This window comes from Nilaparvata lugens, chromosome 7 (genome assembly GCF_014356525.2).
Source record: "Nilaparvata lugens isolate BPH chromosome 7, ASM1435652v1, whole genome shotgun sequence".
NCBI classification, from domain to species: domain Eukaryota; kingdom Metazoa; phylum Arthropoda; class Insecta; order Hemiptera; family Delphacidae; genus Nilaparvata; species Nilaparvata lugens.
In genome coordinates this window covers 12761359-12779868 of record NC_052510.1, presented here as the reverse complement: position 1 = coordinate 12779868, position 18510 = coordinate 12761359, and the positions used below count along the sequence as shown (strand labels likewise).

Sequence of the window (18510 nt, the reverse complement as noted above, 5' to 3'; positions counted from 1 at the left end):
TTTGACACTCAAAGATTTTTTTAAATGTTTGATACATGATTTCGATACATAGTTCCAAGAGAAAATAAATAGCCAAAACCGCAAATTGATAATTATATCAACCCATATCATTTTGTTGATACAAAAGTTGTAAAGTATAATGAACCAGCTAAAATCATATTATGTCAGTGTGTGTGATTGCTCCCAAATCAACGTTAGTAGACAGTCTACTAACTTTGCTCCCAAATAACCTCAGATGATGTTACGAATGAATGAATGGAAAAACTGTAGTAATTGCATGCAAAGAATTCTTCAGCTGACCAAATGATAGATCATAACAATTTTTTTCTAATGCACTTTCAATGTTATTCTTATATCCTGAAAAAGGACAAAAGAGTGAGTCAATTTGTTGTCCAACAAACTTGACCTGTAAAAGGGTTCGGAGAATATGTGTTCATAATTTGAGAAGATTGATCAATTCTTTCTAAAGTTATTGTAGAACATACAAACAGACGGACAACGACTTTGTCTTTCAGTAAGTCAAAAGTTAAAACTCACGCTAGTTCAATAATTATTCTATACAAAACCACTATAAATAAACAAAATATATTTACCAAGCTTAATTTATCATGAATACCAATAGAATATATGAGCACAAAGTTAAACAATAATATTCAACATTCCATAATAACATCTATATTCACAACCAGAATAGAAAATACTTCGAAATTCATCAGTCCTTTAATGTTACGAAAAGCAATACTATGAAAATGAAAATACAGTCGAACCTCTGTATAACGAAGTCGATTATCCCGAGAAAAAATTCGCTGCTGAGAGGTATTCGTTATTGAGAGGTTCTGTCAAGAAAACTGCCACGATCCTATGGATCTTATAATATCGTACCACCCTATCTTCTTCCTACCTGAATTGCCATTATTTTTAGTCTATTGACCTTTCTGCTGAAACTAAAGAATTCCTTGAAAATGACCGTCTGCTTCCTATCACACCTAATTACTAATTATTAATCAATTATTTATAATCAATTAATTAAATTGAGGTGACATGGTCAATCACTTTATTATACAATTTTCGTTTGGAAAACTATTTATAAACCTTAAAGATAACAGTAAATCTTTTAATTACCATTGTATCATAAAATCAGGAAACGGGTATTCTACTTTATATGGTTATGAAATGTTTCATAACTATTAGTTCGGAGAACAGTAGAACTCGCTACACTCACTAACATATACTCATACACGACTGCCTATTCACACACAAACACACATACAAATTGGATTTAGAGTATGATGATATATGCAATAGGATCGGTGGAGAACGCTGAGAAATAGAAGTTCTCTACACTTTTGAGCTTAGAAGCACGATTGGAAAGATAAAAAATCTTACAATAGACGAACGCTGATTGACTTGAAACATAGAATTCGCTTCGCTCATTCAATAAACATACCTCAATCTGGTCTCCAACCCATTCCAGCATATTGCAATTCCAAACAAAAACCTAACCCCCTAAGCTACCCAACTCTAATTTTTCAACACAAAAATCTGTAACATCAACATGCATGAGCATAACGCCCACACAGCCGCACACAATCATGAATGTTCTATTCTATCTGGTACGATTTGTAAGGTGAAAAAACATACTGTAATACCACGATAAATATGAAGTATTAAATCACTTATTTGAAATATGAAAATATAAAGATAAAACTAAGTGAAAAACATCAGTGAACAACAATATTTACAAAAAATATGCACATACTCTATCACTACGCTTGCCCCTTGATGGAAAAGCTTCCTTCTGACTTGAACGGTCTTTGGCCAAACCAAAAACCTATAAACCCTATAACCCCATTTTTTAGGGTTTGTATGCATAAGAGAAGTCCAGAACCAATTTTCGCATGCAAAATTTCCTTGTACAGAGTGGCCCAAATACCTAATATGTCTGGTTCATTCTCCAGTTCTGAGCTATTACAATCAAATCCAGTCATTGGACAAAAAAAATCCTCTCCTTTTTTACTGTTTTACTGTATATAAAATTCAGAATAAAATGGAATCATTCAGACCTCTATAACTTCAATCAGTTCTATCCTACAGTTTTTCCAAGTGAACTATGAATAAAAATGATAAAATCAACAGCATTTTTTGCGTTCAAGTTTATCAACATGGTCGGAATTGATTAGCAGATTCAGCCACAAAGTTTCTTCTAAAAGGTCATGAAGATTATTTCAAAATTGATTTACAATTTTAGTTTTGCTCTTTATTGCTCTACTTATAATTTTGTATTATATCAAGGAAAGGAAATACATTACGACAAAAATACACATACATAATAACAGGGGTTGGTAAATCTTTTTAAAGAGTATCAATCAATTTCCTCCTTATAATATACAATGGAACTGGATGTTATTTTACTGAATGCTAAGAAGATAGTGGCTCTTATAAGTTTATAATGAGAGAAATTCATTGAATTTTCAAATTACTCCCTCTTCCCCATTCTCCCGCTAGACGGCTAGCCTAACAGCATTTAGCTCATATGCAAAATTAGAAGTCCATAAAAAGGTTGACAACCATTGGCTATTCAATGAAAAAAAAGTAACTGAAACAATATTATTGTTAATGAGCAGTTTTGACATCATTTTAAAATCATTTTAGAACAATAATAGAGAAATATAATGCTGCATTACACAGCACCTCAAGAACATGTCATTATTAAAATTATTCCATGCTCTTTCTCAATTTTTAAGTTCAAAATCGCAATATTGTGGATTAAATTAGATTGATTTAAATTTTTTCAATTATTGAATTGAAGTACATAATGTAATAAAGTTACAAAATCTGGCCACTCATTCACTTATTGTTTTCTAGTTCTTGTTGATTAGAAATAAAAATTAATCGTCTTTGTCACTGGAGAAGCAGCGTTCATGCGATCTGGAGAGTTGAGAGTAGCAAGTGATGAGAATAAGAAAAATGAATGTCTAGTCTATGTACTATTAGCAAAACAATGACATAGACATACATGCCTCAAGCCATAATCATTTGATAGATAATAATAACATCTGCATAAACACAAATTTTATCTTGTGCATTTTTCACACAATCACTAAGTTCTTTTTTCTCTTACATCTTTCTCTTTTCTAGTACCAAGTTTAACTAAAAAACTTAATCATTGATCATAATCGATAATAATTATAACATCTGTATAGTACAACGCAAATTTATTCTTGTACATCATTCACACACATCAGTTCAGTTTTTTCTCTTTCATCTTCCTCTTTTCTATGTTCCTCTTTCTCCTACATCCTAGACACTCGGTTCCTCTCCTGTTCATCTTCCAAGTGCGTCACTGATAAAGTGTCTCTTTTCTTCTTCAACACTCACACTCTAATGACACCCTCTTTCTCCTTTGCACTGGCACACTGACAAAGTCCTCTTTTCTCTTTACTCTGATAAAGACAATCCCTTACTCATTCTCTCTCTCTCACACTCACTCTTTCTCTTTCTCTTTCACATTGACACTGATAGCGCCCTCTCTTTCTCTCCTCTCTTTCACTGAAACACTGATAAAGTCACCAGTTTTCTCTCTCTGGCATTCACACACGCTGATAAGAAGATCCGGTTCCGTTATAGAAGCTGAGAACATGTGACAACTGTACCAGTAGGCTGTCTCATATGGCTAGGACCACAGTCGGCTACTCCTTTTATACAGAAGCGACTGTTGCGGCTTGCGATCTGCGGCTTGTGACTTGCGACTAGTGTCGTACGGCTTGCGACTGCGACTTGTGACCTGAGACTGATGCGTCTGTTGCGACTTGCGACTTGTGACGTGCGACTTGCGACCAGCCGTCGGCGTTTGCTAGAGGCCACTGATCCCATTCCGCTTTGCGGCAACCGGGTACCACGCCTCTAGCAACGACGCGTTCACTTTGTCGTCAGCGCTCGATGGGATTTAATCAATTTAATTTGCTTCAGCTCAATTTTGCTTTACTCAATTAAACTTCAATGATTTGATCGAATTTGTCTGTGAACGCTTTTGAAACAACTTGCAGAGTATTTGATAACCACCACACATTTTTTTTTCCTACAGTTACCTTTTAAAGTGACCATTCCTGCACTGATTAAAGAACGCAAAGAATCACTTTTCCGCTCTAGTGCGCAAAGTATTACTTTGCGTACTCCAGATTTGCAACATGGCAGCACAAAATAGTTGGTGGGTTATATGGAGGATTAGTGCACGAAAACAAAAATTAAGTTGGTAACAATGACTGTGGTTAGATTTAGATAAGAATCATTTCAATGGCTACCCTACATTTATGATAAAATCCCAATCTGAAAATCCAAAACAAGAATAATGTTCATCTAAATCATAATCAAATAATCATAATTTACGAATTCTCATAATTTAATAATAAATAATAGTTATTTTCTATTGATAATTATTATTTCAACTGCAAGCAATGAGAAAAGTAGAAAATATACATAATAGAATTCGAATTTTGAGGTTAAATGATTACCGTTCGATATCTATATACTTAAATACAAATAATAAAAAACATAAGAATACTACAATAAATATTCTCTGTTGTATATGTTATTTTTCAGTTTACTTTCAGCATTTTTCTCGGTAATTTGAGCAAAAGTCTAAATTTCTGAATCCTGTTTCAGTACTTTTTAGCTGGATGAAACAAACTTAGGTACGATTCTTCCCGATAGGTCGTGCGCTTGTCGGTTCAGCCATCCCAATGAGCTGTTGGCGTGTATTTTGAATGCGAATTTTTTGTTCTATCTGTATTTTTTCTTATTCTTGAATGAATAAAAATGAGAACTATGGCTGAGAATTTTCAACTTCAATTGGATTATTAATATTTAAATGAATAAGGTTGTTATTAATAACAGCATCACACACACAAACATTTGATGGATTTCAGCCACCATTTTACCCATAATCAACCACTTCTCATATTCAATAGTAACTGTAGGAAAAGTTTAATGTGAAATACGTGAGCAAAGTTCCTCTGCTGCACTCAAGAAGCCATTCCTTTCGTTTCTTTCGGTGCAGCAAACTGTCACTTTGCGCACTAGTAGCACAAATAACTATATCCATTTCAATAAAAAAATTGCAATTCTGTAATTTATCGAATTTGTTTTTAATCTGTGGACGCCTAAGGAAGAAACAAGTAGCGGAGTATTTGATAACAATTACACGATGGTCTCTACAACCACTACCTCCGTAAACAAAGCCGTAGTGCATTCGTGTGACTTCAGCACAGGTAGGGCTCCTACACCAATTACAATTCGTTGATCTCAGCTGACCTATATCAGCTAGTGTTTTTATTGGTGTCGGAGCCCTACCTGTGCTGACGTCACACGAATGCACTACGGTTTTGTTTACGGAGGTAGTGCTACAACTCATGTATTAACAAATCTTGAACGTTGGCCCACTACAAGAATAGTGTATAACTATATACCATCCTTGGGCCCACTACACTGAGGTCCAGTTTCCAGGGCAATTATTAAATGTGATGGACCATTGAATATATATTAATTCTATACGTTTATTGGTCAATTCGATTCAATATTTGCTCTAGAAACCGGGCATTAGTCAAATTCAATTAAGTCAGCGCTCCGGACTTGGTTAAAAGTCTGTAGAATAATAGAGGACAGAGTACTCGTATAGTAATTATCAATACCAATAGTAATACTTAGGTAATATCTAATCTCTGATGGAATGCATCTCCACTTGGAACGAAACAAAAATATCAACTAAGACATTGAAATTCACTGATACGGTGAACCAAGGTAGATTAGAGGATACTCAGTATGAATTACTAAGGATTAAAACAAGGTGTAGAGCGGTAGAGGAAGTAGAAATTGACATCTACCAAGTTTACAGTAGACAGTATCGAAATCTATAAATTTGAAAACTTATTCTATGAAAATCTGAAAACTTATTCAAAGTAATCTGTATTGCAAAGAACCTTGAATGGGTGGTCTAATGAATACATCGATTGAGGTCAAATTAGACCTCCCCAAATCTGATTTGTAATAAATGAAATCTCTGTAAAAATACTCTCACTCCCACTAGATCACTCATAATAAATGTGTGAATGGAGCTCATTTCTTAAGATAACCAATTATCAGGCTATTAAAATTCATAAAAGGCCTACCATTCTTATCTAAATGATTGGAATTACGTATTATCTGAATGATCATTCTGAGCTCAGAAATACTGAGGCCCATTCATAAGTAAACACTACGCGATCCTCCAACATATCCATTCCAATGCAAGAATATTTTCTAATTCTATGAGTTGCTAACACCTAAAACTTGTAACAGACTGCACAATGATTTCAGTTACGATAGTAAAGCGACTGCAGTGTAACAGAGCACAGTATTGATTCGAAAGTTCGAGGTCATGATGAGTCGATGATAAGAGGTCAGGACAAAGAACAAGAGGAAGAAGGAAAAGAAGAAGAAGAAGAAGAGGAGGAAGAATAAGCAACAGAAGAAGAAGAAAGAAGTGGAGAATGCAGGACAAGGCAGTGAGTACACAGGTGGAATTTAAACAATGTTCAGCGTCCAGACTGCAAACACATAAGGAAAGAGGATACAGTTAGAGCGAGCAAACAAGGACGGTCGCAAAAAGAGAAGGTGAGAAAATACGAAGGACAAAGAGAGGGAAAGAAAAATAGGGAAAAGAAGGAAGGTCGCAGACAACCGAGAAGGAAGGAGGATAGGGAAACAAGTAAGATGAACGAGGAAGGTGGAAATGTGTGAAGTGTGTGTGCATTGGAATGCATTTCTGTGAGTGTATGAGTGAGACTCTAGTTTGGGTAATGCAACTCAGTGGTCACATCGATCACAGATCACAGAGTGGTCACAGCGGTGCAGTCTGGTCCACTTGTTTGTTGGGACAACCCTCCTATCCTCTTTGACACATCCTGTCAATGAACTTGATGCGTTCTCGGAAGGTGCAACGTCTACATTGCAAAGTCCATATTTGGGTTCCGTCTAGTCCGTTATTTCAAGGATTTGTAACTGAGGATGTACTACTAAAGTGTTAGCTAGGCTGTGAGATTTGTGTCTAGGTATGTAGTATTGTAGAATACACAGTATGCTCCAAGTCGAATCGGAGTGTTTCATAATCAGTTGATGAAATCTGTTCCTGATCGTACTTTACGTTTCGGATCTTGAAATTTGCGATTATACTAATTTGGTAGTGACTGTTGATTTTAGTCGATGAATCAAACTACATACTAGAAGTATATGAAATATACTTGAATGGAATTCGTGTGCTTGAACCCGGATTGGAGATCTAGGGGTGATAGAAGTCGTATTTCATTACCTGGAGATTTTGCTCTAGCTGAAATTGGTGTTGATGCTAATATTTTCAGTCGCTCGTTTATACGGTAGTGTTCATACTATTAATTTTAGTATATTATTTAAGTTTATTAATATTTGAATAAGAATCAAGTGCTTCTTAGTAGGCCTATCGCCATAGAGAAACGTTGCGGGATTATTATTCCTTAAAGATATTGACGAATAAGTAGATGAAATATGATTGTATTCTAACTGAATTTCTTCAATGATACTCGTCTAGTGGAAATTGAAAAATAAGAAAAATTTGGAAAAATGTCTAATAAATATGCAAATCTTAATCATTACATTGAGTGGGTGACGAATAACTTGGTGGGTCGATAGTTAATATATTTATATGATAATAATGCCCGAATAAAAATCAACATGGATATGGAATTGGACAATGGCTACAAATTTTCTTCCACGAAATAGATCCACTTACAAATGCAAAGAAAAACTAGTATCATCTTGAGCATTCAATATGGAAATCACCAATAGATAATTCTATTATTATTATTGGAGATAACATAGGCAAATTTGCTTGAAAATTCACCAAGGATAAGCATTTAATAAGAAAATCACAATAAAAGAAAATACTATTATTATTGGAAAGTTATGGAATAACAAAGGCAAATTTGGATGAAAATCAGAATCAAAGAACACAACACTCATGATTAAACTATTTAGTAAAGTGTAGGATTTGAGAGACAAAACACAGGCAACCAGATGCCACTTCTGGAAAAACTACTACTCAGACTGAACTTAACTAAACGCTCGGATTCAGTAAATATAGTGAAATTCAACGTTATTGTTGCTGAATTGAAATTTAACCCAACGATTGTTGAAATGTTGTCGTATGATTCTGCACCAGTGAACATCACATTCATATGTCAAAAAATGATCTGCTCCCTTTTAAAAGAGCATCAACGATATCCATAGTTTAGTCAAGCATAGTACATTGCATTAACATTAAATCCAGTATTTTGAATTCATATCAAATTTCAAGACTCATTCATGAACAACTCGACGTAGTATATTCCTTATTGTGTAAAACAAAATTAAGCATAGAATTCTCTTCATCGAAATAGAATATTGTATCAAAATGGACCATACCTGTTGAAATCGCATGATAATAAATATCAAAATCCCATCACAGTCTATTATCTGCACAAAATATCCTCATGGAAACTGATCCAACAACGAAGCTCGCAGTTTCGTATACGAAACGCCGCATCGCTTCGAGACGGCTTCATAGGATTATTATTATTATTATTATTATTATTATTATTATTATTATTATTATTATTCGTAGAATATCTCAAATCCTCTCCATATTCTCGGAACAGTGATTTTGAGTAAGCTTTAAGACCGAAGGTTCAATTTCACCTTACATTAGGAAAATCCAAACCTATTAGACTCCTCCGAACAAAAATATTGATAATTTTGGACAGGTGAAACCGGTGGTTCCGATGAAAACTCTGAGAGTAGAAACTCGAGCTTCCCATTTTCCACGGTTAGAAATTAGTAAGATAATACCATCTCAATTATTCTGGCTGATTATTGTCTGGAACGTGAACCCTGAGACGTGTAATTATTATTAGGACAATAGCTTTGGGATACGATATTAGATTTCGGCAATGAAATTTAATTGAATCTACCATTCAATTAACAAGCTTTGGGGTCTCCACCTCCCTGTTGTACGGTGATTAGTGATAGGGAAACCTCTTCTACCTTCAGTTCTATCAGGGAAAAGGGAGGTTTCCCTCTTAAAGCTGGAGGAACTTGCTTAGGGTGTATATCAAGTCTTATAAATAGGCCGGACGCGTTTAGCATTGCCAATAGCAATGCAGTTCCTTTAGCAACCCCTTTGCTTACTCAATCGTGTCTCTCACTTACTCACTTGTCTCATCTCTGTTCATCACCCTGGTGATGGATATTCCTTATTGTGGTCACTCGATATTATTATTATTATTATTATTATTATTATTATTATTATTATTATCACCCTGGTTTTCTTTCTCTATGTCTTCTATCTCTGATCTCTTCTTCTGTTTCCTCTAGTCACATCATAAATGATATGATGAAAATCATATTATTCACAATCTATTTACTATTCATTTATTTGGAGTTATCTACATTTCTGTCTTTTAATAAATAATTTTTCTCTCCTTTTCATTTCTATTCTTTTACTTCCTCTTTCTCTTTTTTACTTCTTCTTCTTCTTCTTCGTCTTCTTCTCTTCTACCAAAATAAGAATAATTATCATCTTATGGATCTATTATAATAGAGAAAAGAGCGTAAGAGTACTGTAATTTCTCAAAATTATGAGATAAAAGTAGTAAAAATTCCAATATTAATATCTATATTTTCTCTATGCTATTATTTATTTTGGAATCTCACAATTTTGAAAAATATTAGTATTCTATGTACTTAATGTGTACGTAATGTTTGTATTAATCTGTACTCTATGTTCACTTCAACTCTTGTCATTTTATCGCGCTTGTATCATCTAATCTTTTAGTGCTCACCCTATAATAATTTGTCATTATAAAAAAGTCCTCACCCAACTAATTAATTTGGTCCTCATCCTCGTCTTTACTGATTTGGACGTTGAATTCCGGCGATCGTTTTCAACTCATATTTAAAAAGGCTATAATTAAATTTATGCGATAACACTCTTCAACATTCCTCCCACCTACTCTCTGGATTCTAATCCTTTTTTTAATCCCTCTTTCTTTAAACTTTCCTTTTTCAAATAAATCGTTTTTCCCTTGTTTCTACATACTGTCCAACATAAAGGAAAATCAAGTACAAAGGCAAACAGATGAAGAAGGTGATATGCAGAGAGGCAGAAAGAGATGAAAACAGAACACGAGCGAGAGAGGGGATGATTGAAGATTCTCCCTTGCAAGCTGTCCCTGCAGCCGCTGTTATGATTTACACAGGGTTCTCGCTATTGTTTGCTCTACTATGGGGATCAGAGAGGGGGTAAAGGGGGCGATCTTCTTTGTGTTCCCCCGGATGGCATAGCTTTGGACGCTGTGCCTGAACTGAATATATAGATCTACTTTACGTACCCTGTTCCAGGGGGTGTGGGGGGGTTACGAGAGAGCCTTCCGCATTTGCCTAATTCGGTGAGTACTCTGTTTTGTGGCAGCTAATGACTTTATATACAATTGAATGAGATTTGAGAACATTTTATCTGAAATTGATCAGAGCTCATTAAAATTCCCCCTACACACAGATGCCACTAGATGGGAGCATCCCCCAAAATATGGTGTATATTGTATTCATATTCGTGTATTATGTTTTTTTGGGAAATAAATTTGAATTTGAATTTATATCAGGCTGTATTTATTGTATTCTAGAGACGTTATGCGTTATTGTGAATTGAGGACCAGTTAGCAATATTTGAAAAGTACATGTATATGATCTACGATGTATCAAATAGTAAAATGATAAAAACAGAACGAATATAGTTCCGGAATGGATGGAGTAATTAGAACGTAGGAAGAACTAACCAATCACACACAAGATCTTAACTGGGCCTACACTCTAACCTCACCTGATTGGAACTCCCCCTCTCCAACACTCAATCTTTTCTCTGATTGGTCGATTGTATTTCATAGTTCTGCCGATAGATTGCAGAAGTTACAGAGTCAGTAAAATCACATAATCTTATTCTTCAAATAAGCTTCGTCTACTCTGTACTGATCGGTCATCAGTAAAAACAATTACACATTTTGCAGGAAGAATTTGCAGGAAGAATTTTCAGTAGCAACTGGATCATACTTCAGAGGCTATTTATAATCACTGCAGATAGTGTATTTATAGTCACTGTAGACCCTTGGTCTTGTTGAGTGAATGATTATTATGATTAAATTGATTGTTCTTGGGATACAGTTCTTCTGGAAATGTACAATGATTTGACAAAGAATAATGAATTTAAATAGATTATTTATGGAATTCAGCAACAGATGATTGAAAATTTGACTGAGTCACTGTCGATGTTTTTGTACCGTTCCATAATAGAAGAAAAACAGACATATATTGTCAAATTCTACAGTTGTATTTGGTACATGACCATGGTTTCGTGATCACACAGGTCACATTTTCAAGCTTACAGTAAGAGCTCTTGAATATTGTTTAAATTTTCTTAATTTTCTTAGAGCATAGCTCTGACTGTTAGCTTGAAAATGTGACGTATGCGGTCACGAAACCATGGTCCTGTACCAAATAAAACTGTGTAGAATTTGACGATATATGTGTGTTTTTATTTCATTACAGATAATTGAGCTGAGCTATAAAATTTAAAGAATTAAAACTGTTTCGGAAATACAGTAGTTCCAATCTTGTAATCTCTTTGGAAACAAATGATTCGCTATATAATAATTCGCTCAACAATCAATAATAACGCAAAAATTTTCGAGAATATCTTTGCTAGTAAGTTTAAATTTAGTGGAACCAATGTTTGACTGGTCAACACAAAGGATATAGCCTACGTGTGCAAGATCTACTCCTAGTGGAGACGTACAAGGACTCAAGATTGTAAGATTATGAGACTACGATCAGATAATCTGAAGATTAATATTTAAACAATCAACAGGCGCCAAGTCAAGCAGGATGATGGAGAAGAAAAAGATGATGAAGAGAAAGAAGAAGAAGACGAAGAAGAAGAAGAAGAAGAAGAAAAGCGTTTACAAATTATGAGATTACCTGTGAAACGAAGAACATCCGGCAGCACCTAGTTCATTATCATCATGATCGTCATCCTCATCACAATCTGATGAATAGTTAACGTAATTTCCGTTGCAAACATTCTGTTGTTGTCTGTAGGCACGACTGTTGGTCGGCACATTGTCATAACCACTCACACTTATGTTGTTGTTCTTGTTGTTGTTGCTGCTGTTGTTGTTGTTATCAGCTGGTAGAAGGTGGCCAGCGAAACGGCCACTCATTGCGCATGCTCATTACACAGATTTTCATCTAACTATAGTTAACGAATGTTCATTATTTACAGTTAGGAACATTAGTTGTAACTAGTTCACGATTGTTTATTGATTGTAATTCTTCAATAATGAAGTATTCAAATTAAACTTTTGGATCACAAATGTCTGGAATAGTACAGAATAGTTGAAAGTTCAATCCTTGGTTAACAAGTTGAGAAATAGCTGTAATTATTGAGGTTTGTTAAACAATTCGTTGAAATTTTAAAATAATGGAGTTTTGAGTTTGATATTTTAAATCCCTATAGCATTCCTCAGGAAGTTAATTGAAGAGACTTGAAATTCTGTCAAAAAATCCTGTCAAAACCGGATTTTTTGACAACATGTCAAGTCTCTTCAATTATGAAAAAGTTCCAGAACATCAATATTCACTCTACAAACTTAATCAGGAAGTTAACTTCGAACTCCAATACTTGGGAAAGAAGTTGATGGATAGTTGTAACTAGTTGACGTCTGTTTCACAATTCGTTTAAATTTGTAAATGATGAAGTTTTGTGTGGAACTTTGAAATCCCTATCGCTTTTCTCAGGAAAGTTCACTTTAAACTTCAATCTATGGAAAAAAAGTTGATAAAGGATCAGTTGTGGAGCAACAAAAGCAGTGAAACGAGGGATTTGATTCTGGTTGAAATCTTTAATTTTAACGAATTCCTACAGCACTGGAAGTATTTTGTGAAATAATTACGATAATCCAGTAATAAAATCTATAGATTCTTATACAGTAACTTGATGATAGATGTTTTTTGTATGATTATAGAAGATAACACCCAAGCCCTTTTACTGTTGGCTAATGATTGTCTTAATTATTATTCTCTTTCAGATAACTTGTCAGCTGGTCATGGATCAATAAATCACGTGACTGAAATGAAGCATGATCAGCTAATACACAGAACAAAGACAAGTGATATGAAAGTGTCAATGGTAGGGTATGCCACTATGCCCAAGAGAGAAACTATTCTGAAATTCAAGTTGATTCCAGAGACATAATGCAAATTTTCTAAATCAACTTTGAACTTTTTATGCACATAACATTATTGAAACCTTTCTAGAAAAATCTATTTCCTATCCTATTTCCTAATTACTTCCTTGATTGATCTGTGGATAGGATATCAAAGACAGATTATATAAATTTCGCAGGATTATCAACCTGTCATAGAACTGACTACTTGAAAAGAGAGAGGATAATATAGAGAACAAGGATGGATAAACTAGAGTGAAGTGATAATTTCTGGAAAAGCATTTACCAATTTACACAGACCATCAATTACTTTTTGAAAACTCCTGAACTCACATAAAAATTGAATTCAGATGAAAGACATTCGTTCCAAACACTTGCTAACTCTACAAAGATTGTATATTCAGTTGAAAGGGATAAGAGGTCTTTTACAAGAACTTCAGGGGACAATCTTCTGCATGAATTTGAGGGATCCCGAAGTAATGTTGGAGTCTGTATATTTTGGAACAAACTTCTAAAATTTCTTCCCAAAAAACCACATTTCACAAACATTCCATCACTACCTGAATTGTCACACCATATAACAATGAAGACAAAGGAATGTTTCCACACGATTTGGTTGGAAAGAGTACGTGAAAAGTTTGTAGTTATATCAATTTAACACGTAAAACACGTTGTAGTAATCATAAAAATCGTACAGTTTCCGAAACAGATTCGATGAACTTCGAAGTAAGCATTTGTAACACGTATATAATACCTCGAGCAATCAACGTCACACACGCAATAAAGCACGACACAATTATTCAGCACAGAAGCGAAGACAGCCTAGCGACCGCGTTCACGCACTGTAACTAACGCAACACTACGCACTCATACTCACACTTGAGAGTGGTGCGCCAAACAGCTTCCAGCATTGAACGGAGGGAAAAAGAAGAAGAAAAAGGAGCAGAAGAGGATGAAGAAGGAGGAGAGAGGAGAAGGGGAAGATGAAGCAAAAGACGACTGAGAAGAGGATGATTGAGTAGGGGGGTAGATGAAGTTGAGGACGAAGCGGGAAAGTAGAAGAAAGCAGAAGAAGACGGAGAAGGAAGAATAGGATGGAGGGAGGTGAAGGAGTAGATGAAGCAGAAGACGACAGAGAAGATGAGAGAGTGGGGGGGAAGACGAGGACAAGGAGAGAAAAAGAAGCAGAAGAGGATGGTGTTGAAGGAGGGAGAGTAGGGGAAGTTGAGGCAGGAGACGACTGAAAAGATGAGACGAGGGGGGAAGATGAAGCGGTGGAAAGAAAGGATGAGGAGGCTGGGGAAGAGGAAAGGAGTAGCAGAGAGAGAAAAATGAGAAGGCGTCCAAACTGATAACGGGAGAAAGAGTGTAAAAAGGCTGCAGCTTCAGGATGTCACACTCACTACTACAATGCTATTGTGATGCTATTGTGACAACAATATTGTGAGTGTGATGATCTTCGGTCAATGATAAAGTGATGATAATGTTGGAGATGGTACTGATAAAAAAGATGGATGAAGATGAAAAGGAAGAAGAAGGAGAAGTAAAAAAAGTTAATGGGAGAGAAGCAGGAGGTGAGGAGGGAAGGACAAGGGGGAGATAAGAGGATGTAGACGGGAAGACAAGAAGAAGAAGAAGAAGGAGAAGAAGAAAAGGAGATGCTGGAAGAAGAAGAAAAAAGAAGGATATGCTGGAGGAAGAAGAAGAAAAGGAGATGCTGGAAGAAGAAGAAGAAGAAGAAAAGTGTAAAAAGATATAAACAAAACGAAAAAGAAATGAAAAAGAGCAAGAAGGAGCAGGGTTAAGATGGAGAAGGAAGGTCAAGTATAAGGAGAAAATAGGTCAAGAAGCAGGAGGAGAAGAAGAACGGAGAAGGATAAAAATGGAGGAGGATAATTAGACAAAAAAAGAAAATATGAAGTGGAAGAGCAAGAAGCAGTAATAGAGGAGAAGGAGAACGAGGAAAAGAAGAAGGAGAATATGGAAAATAGAAGAAGATGGATAAAAAGAAGAAAGAACACGAGGAGAAGGATAAGGAAAAGGAAAAAGAAAAGGGGAGCAGTACGATGACAAGTGAGTGTTGAGGAGGGTCTGGAGAGGGAGTACGAGGTGAGGGAGGAGAAGGTGAAGGAAGATAGGAGAAATAGAAGTGGGATAAAGAGAAGGATGTGAAGGATGATGGTGAGAAGACGAAGTAGAAAAAAGAGGTGGAACAGAAGAAAAATAAGTTGGATGAGGAAAAGTATGTGAAGGAGGCGGCGAGAAGGAGGAAAATGAGGACGAAGAAGAATAAGAAGAAGAAATATGAGAAAGAGAGGACGAGGAGAAGAAAACGAAAAAAATAGAATGAGCTCAAAAATATGAAAAAGGAAGAAAAGGAAGAGAATGGGATGAAGATGATGATCATGATGATGATGATGAAGATGAAGATGATGATGATGATGATGATGATAATGATGCTGATGATAAGAGTACAGTAGTACAGTTGGAGCAGAGTGGTGTGGTATGTATGTATGCAAGTCGCATAGCTCTGCTTTCTTTGGACAAATGGACAGAAGACTAGCTGCAGCAATGGCAATGGCCAATGTAGGCCTACCACTATACGGCGGCAAGTCCGCTAAACTGGTACTACTGTACTACAACACTCCATGCACTTTAAAGGCGTTTCTTATTGTTCTTCCTGCTCACACGTATGTGTGTGAATGTGAACGTGTGCTTGTGTGAGTGAACCTATATGTGGAATGAGTAAGTGAGAGAGGGATAGTACAGAAAGAGAGAGAGAGAGAGAGAAGAGAGAGAGAGAGAGAGAGAGAGAGAGAGGAAGATAGAGATTGAGAGAGTGTGATAGTACAGAAAGAGAGAGAGAGGAAGATAGAGATTGAGAGAGATTGATTGATTGATTGAGAGAGAGAGAGGAAGATAGAGATTAAAAGACAGAGATTGAGAGAGTGTGAGAGAAAATGAAGAGAGAAAGAGAGTTTGTGAGAGAGAGGAGAGAGAGAAAGAAAAAGAGAGATAGAGTCTCTTGATAGAACAGTGATTGAGAGAGTTGAAAAAATGAGAACGAATGATAAGGAAAAGAGAGCAACTGGACACAGAAACAGAGATTAAGAGTTAACAGCAGGAGGTTTTAACAGGAAGAAATAACACAGAAGGAAACAAAGAGAAGGAACGAGACAGAAGTAAGGAAAAATACATTTGGTGGAGAGATACGGAAGACATAGGAAAGTACCTAATCTATGGAGAAAGATGGATGACGAAAACAGTGGAAACAGGTTCGGGAAGAAGAAGAGGATGCAATACAGATGAAAAATTGGAGGAAGTGAAGTGATAGATATTGTGGAAGAGTGAAAAGGAAAGTTTAAATTTCATTGAATTAAATAGAGAGCACAAAAGCAATATGCAGGAAGAGTGATAGCATAGGATAAAACAATCTTATGAATCAACATAAATGAAACATAAAATGTATAAGTTTCCTCTGGTAATACTTAATGGGAAAGCAAATTAAAAAAAGTTTTGTATCACTTCGACAACCAAGCTCACTGTTATAATTGATCACAATTACTATACAGAATTAATAAAGACAATATAAAACATGTAGTACCGTTTTATTTAAAACTTTAAAACATTTCAACGACTAGTTTCGACCTACTTTGGCCATTTTCAAGTTTAAATTACCCGCTTTTAATTAAAAAGGGTACTACATGTTTTTATTGTTTTTATCAGTTTTAATAAAGTAGCCCATAAAAGTGAAGTGATTTTACTATACAGAACTATACAGTGAATCATAATGTACCTGAGAAAAAACCCTGAATTCAATGTTCACGATACGAGGAAAACAACGAAACAACAAACAAAACTGAAAAGTTCAAGAACCAATTAGATGGTTCTACACATTGTAATGTATACTGATGGTAATATATGTTATGTTGATATTCGAATAAAATATTGAAATAGCCACTAATACAAACAGCACTCCAGATAAAGACGAAGACAAGGTTATTGAGGGAGAAGAGCTCGAATCACCAAATTGAGTCGAAGAAGAAGAAGAAGAAGAAGAAGAAGAAGAAGAAAACAAGAAGATGGAAAGGGTGAAAAAATAGAGGAGCAGGAGAAAGAGGAGAAGAAGAATATTGTTGAAGAGCGGAAGCAATAGGAAGTTGAAAGACGTAAATTGAAGTCCTCACTGCCAGATCACTATTGGTATCATGCCTCTAGCTGCAACAAACATATCTGTTTCCAAGTACCACCCCCCTCCCCCACACCACTCAAATCACAAACTCAAAACTTGGCTTGCTTATCAACAAGGATACAACTTCTTTTTTCTGGATTGCAGGCTGGTTGCACAACAAAGAGAGGAATATAAGAGAAGGGAATGAGTGACAGAGATATTAGGAGAGAGTTGTACGAGGAGAGGGGTCAATCGTGAGAAGATGGGTCGATTGATAGAAGAAATTGAAAAAAAACAATGTAAGACGAATATCAAAATTTAATTTAATGGAGTGGAAAGTTATGCTTCAAGACAGCCTAGATAGCAAATTAAATTGGATTGTAGTCCATAAGTGTATAATAAAAAGTAGTACGACTTATAAAATTGATGAACATTGTTTGTGGAGATTTTTTTCGGAATAGAATTACATATTTAAACTACCCTACAACAAACATATAGTTGCAGAGAGACGCATTCATTTTCAACTTCATTCTCATCTAAATGTGAAGGACTAGAAAATTGTATAAAGTTGAAGAATGCTGAATTTTATTTTAATAACGTTATAGGAAGTGATTCAAAGTAACAAGAAGTAATAAATATAACCAAAACATCGCTCATGATAACCCATTCTGAAATAGAAAAATCTGGTGTGGTGCACTCACACAACTTTCCTTGCCGTTATGAAAATTGATCACCTAACGCTAGTGTTCCCGCGCATCTCAAATCTACTATTCAAAGATTTGAGCCAGCTGGTGACAGGGCAATAACGCTGGAGACACACATGAGGTCTGCTATCTCTTCATAGTGAATGATTTAATAGAATCAACAATAATTTGCAATTGAATATTCACATTTTCTCGAATTTAAAGCTTATTTTCAATTTTAGGTGAAAATGTTACTGAACATTAATTGTAGAGATTTTCATGCTCAATCTACTCCACTTGTTTTTTTTTTGTTTCAATTGTATCTGAAGCCTGATAA

At 35.4% G+C, this 18510-nt stretch overlaps 1 protein-coding gene across 4 annotated transcripts in view; it reads right to left on the bottom strand.

Moving 5' to 3' along the window:
• The window catches only part of LOC111046332, a 356638-nt gene that overhangs the window by 48512 nt on the left and 289616 nt on the right, over window positions 1–18510 (bottom strand). Inside the window, exons 1-2 of one of the 4 annotated variants that reach the window (XM_039432064.1) lie at window positions 13880–14172; window positions 12073–12527 (exon numbers count right to left, since the gene is read on the bottom strand). The exons of 2 other annotated variants lie outside the window; for them this stretch is intronic. In XM_039432064.1, coding sequence (XP_039287998.1) covers window positions 12073–12314 — 242 coding nt within the window. In that variant the 5' untranslated portion in view covers window positions 12315–12527; window positions 13880–14172. Of the gene's footprint in view, window positions 1–12072; window positions 12528–13879; window positions 14173–18510 lie in introns of those variants that run through there. One more of the 4 variants, XM_039432063.1, reaches the window with a different exon arrangement.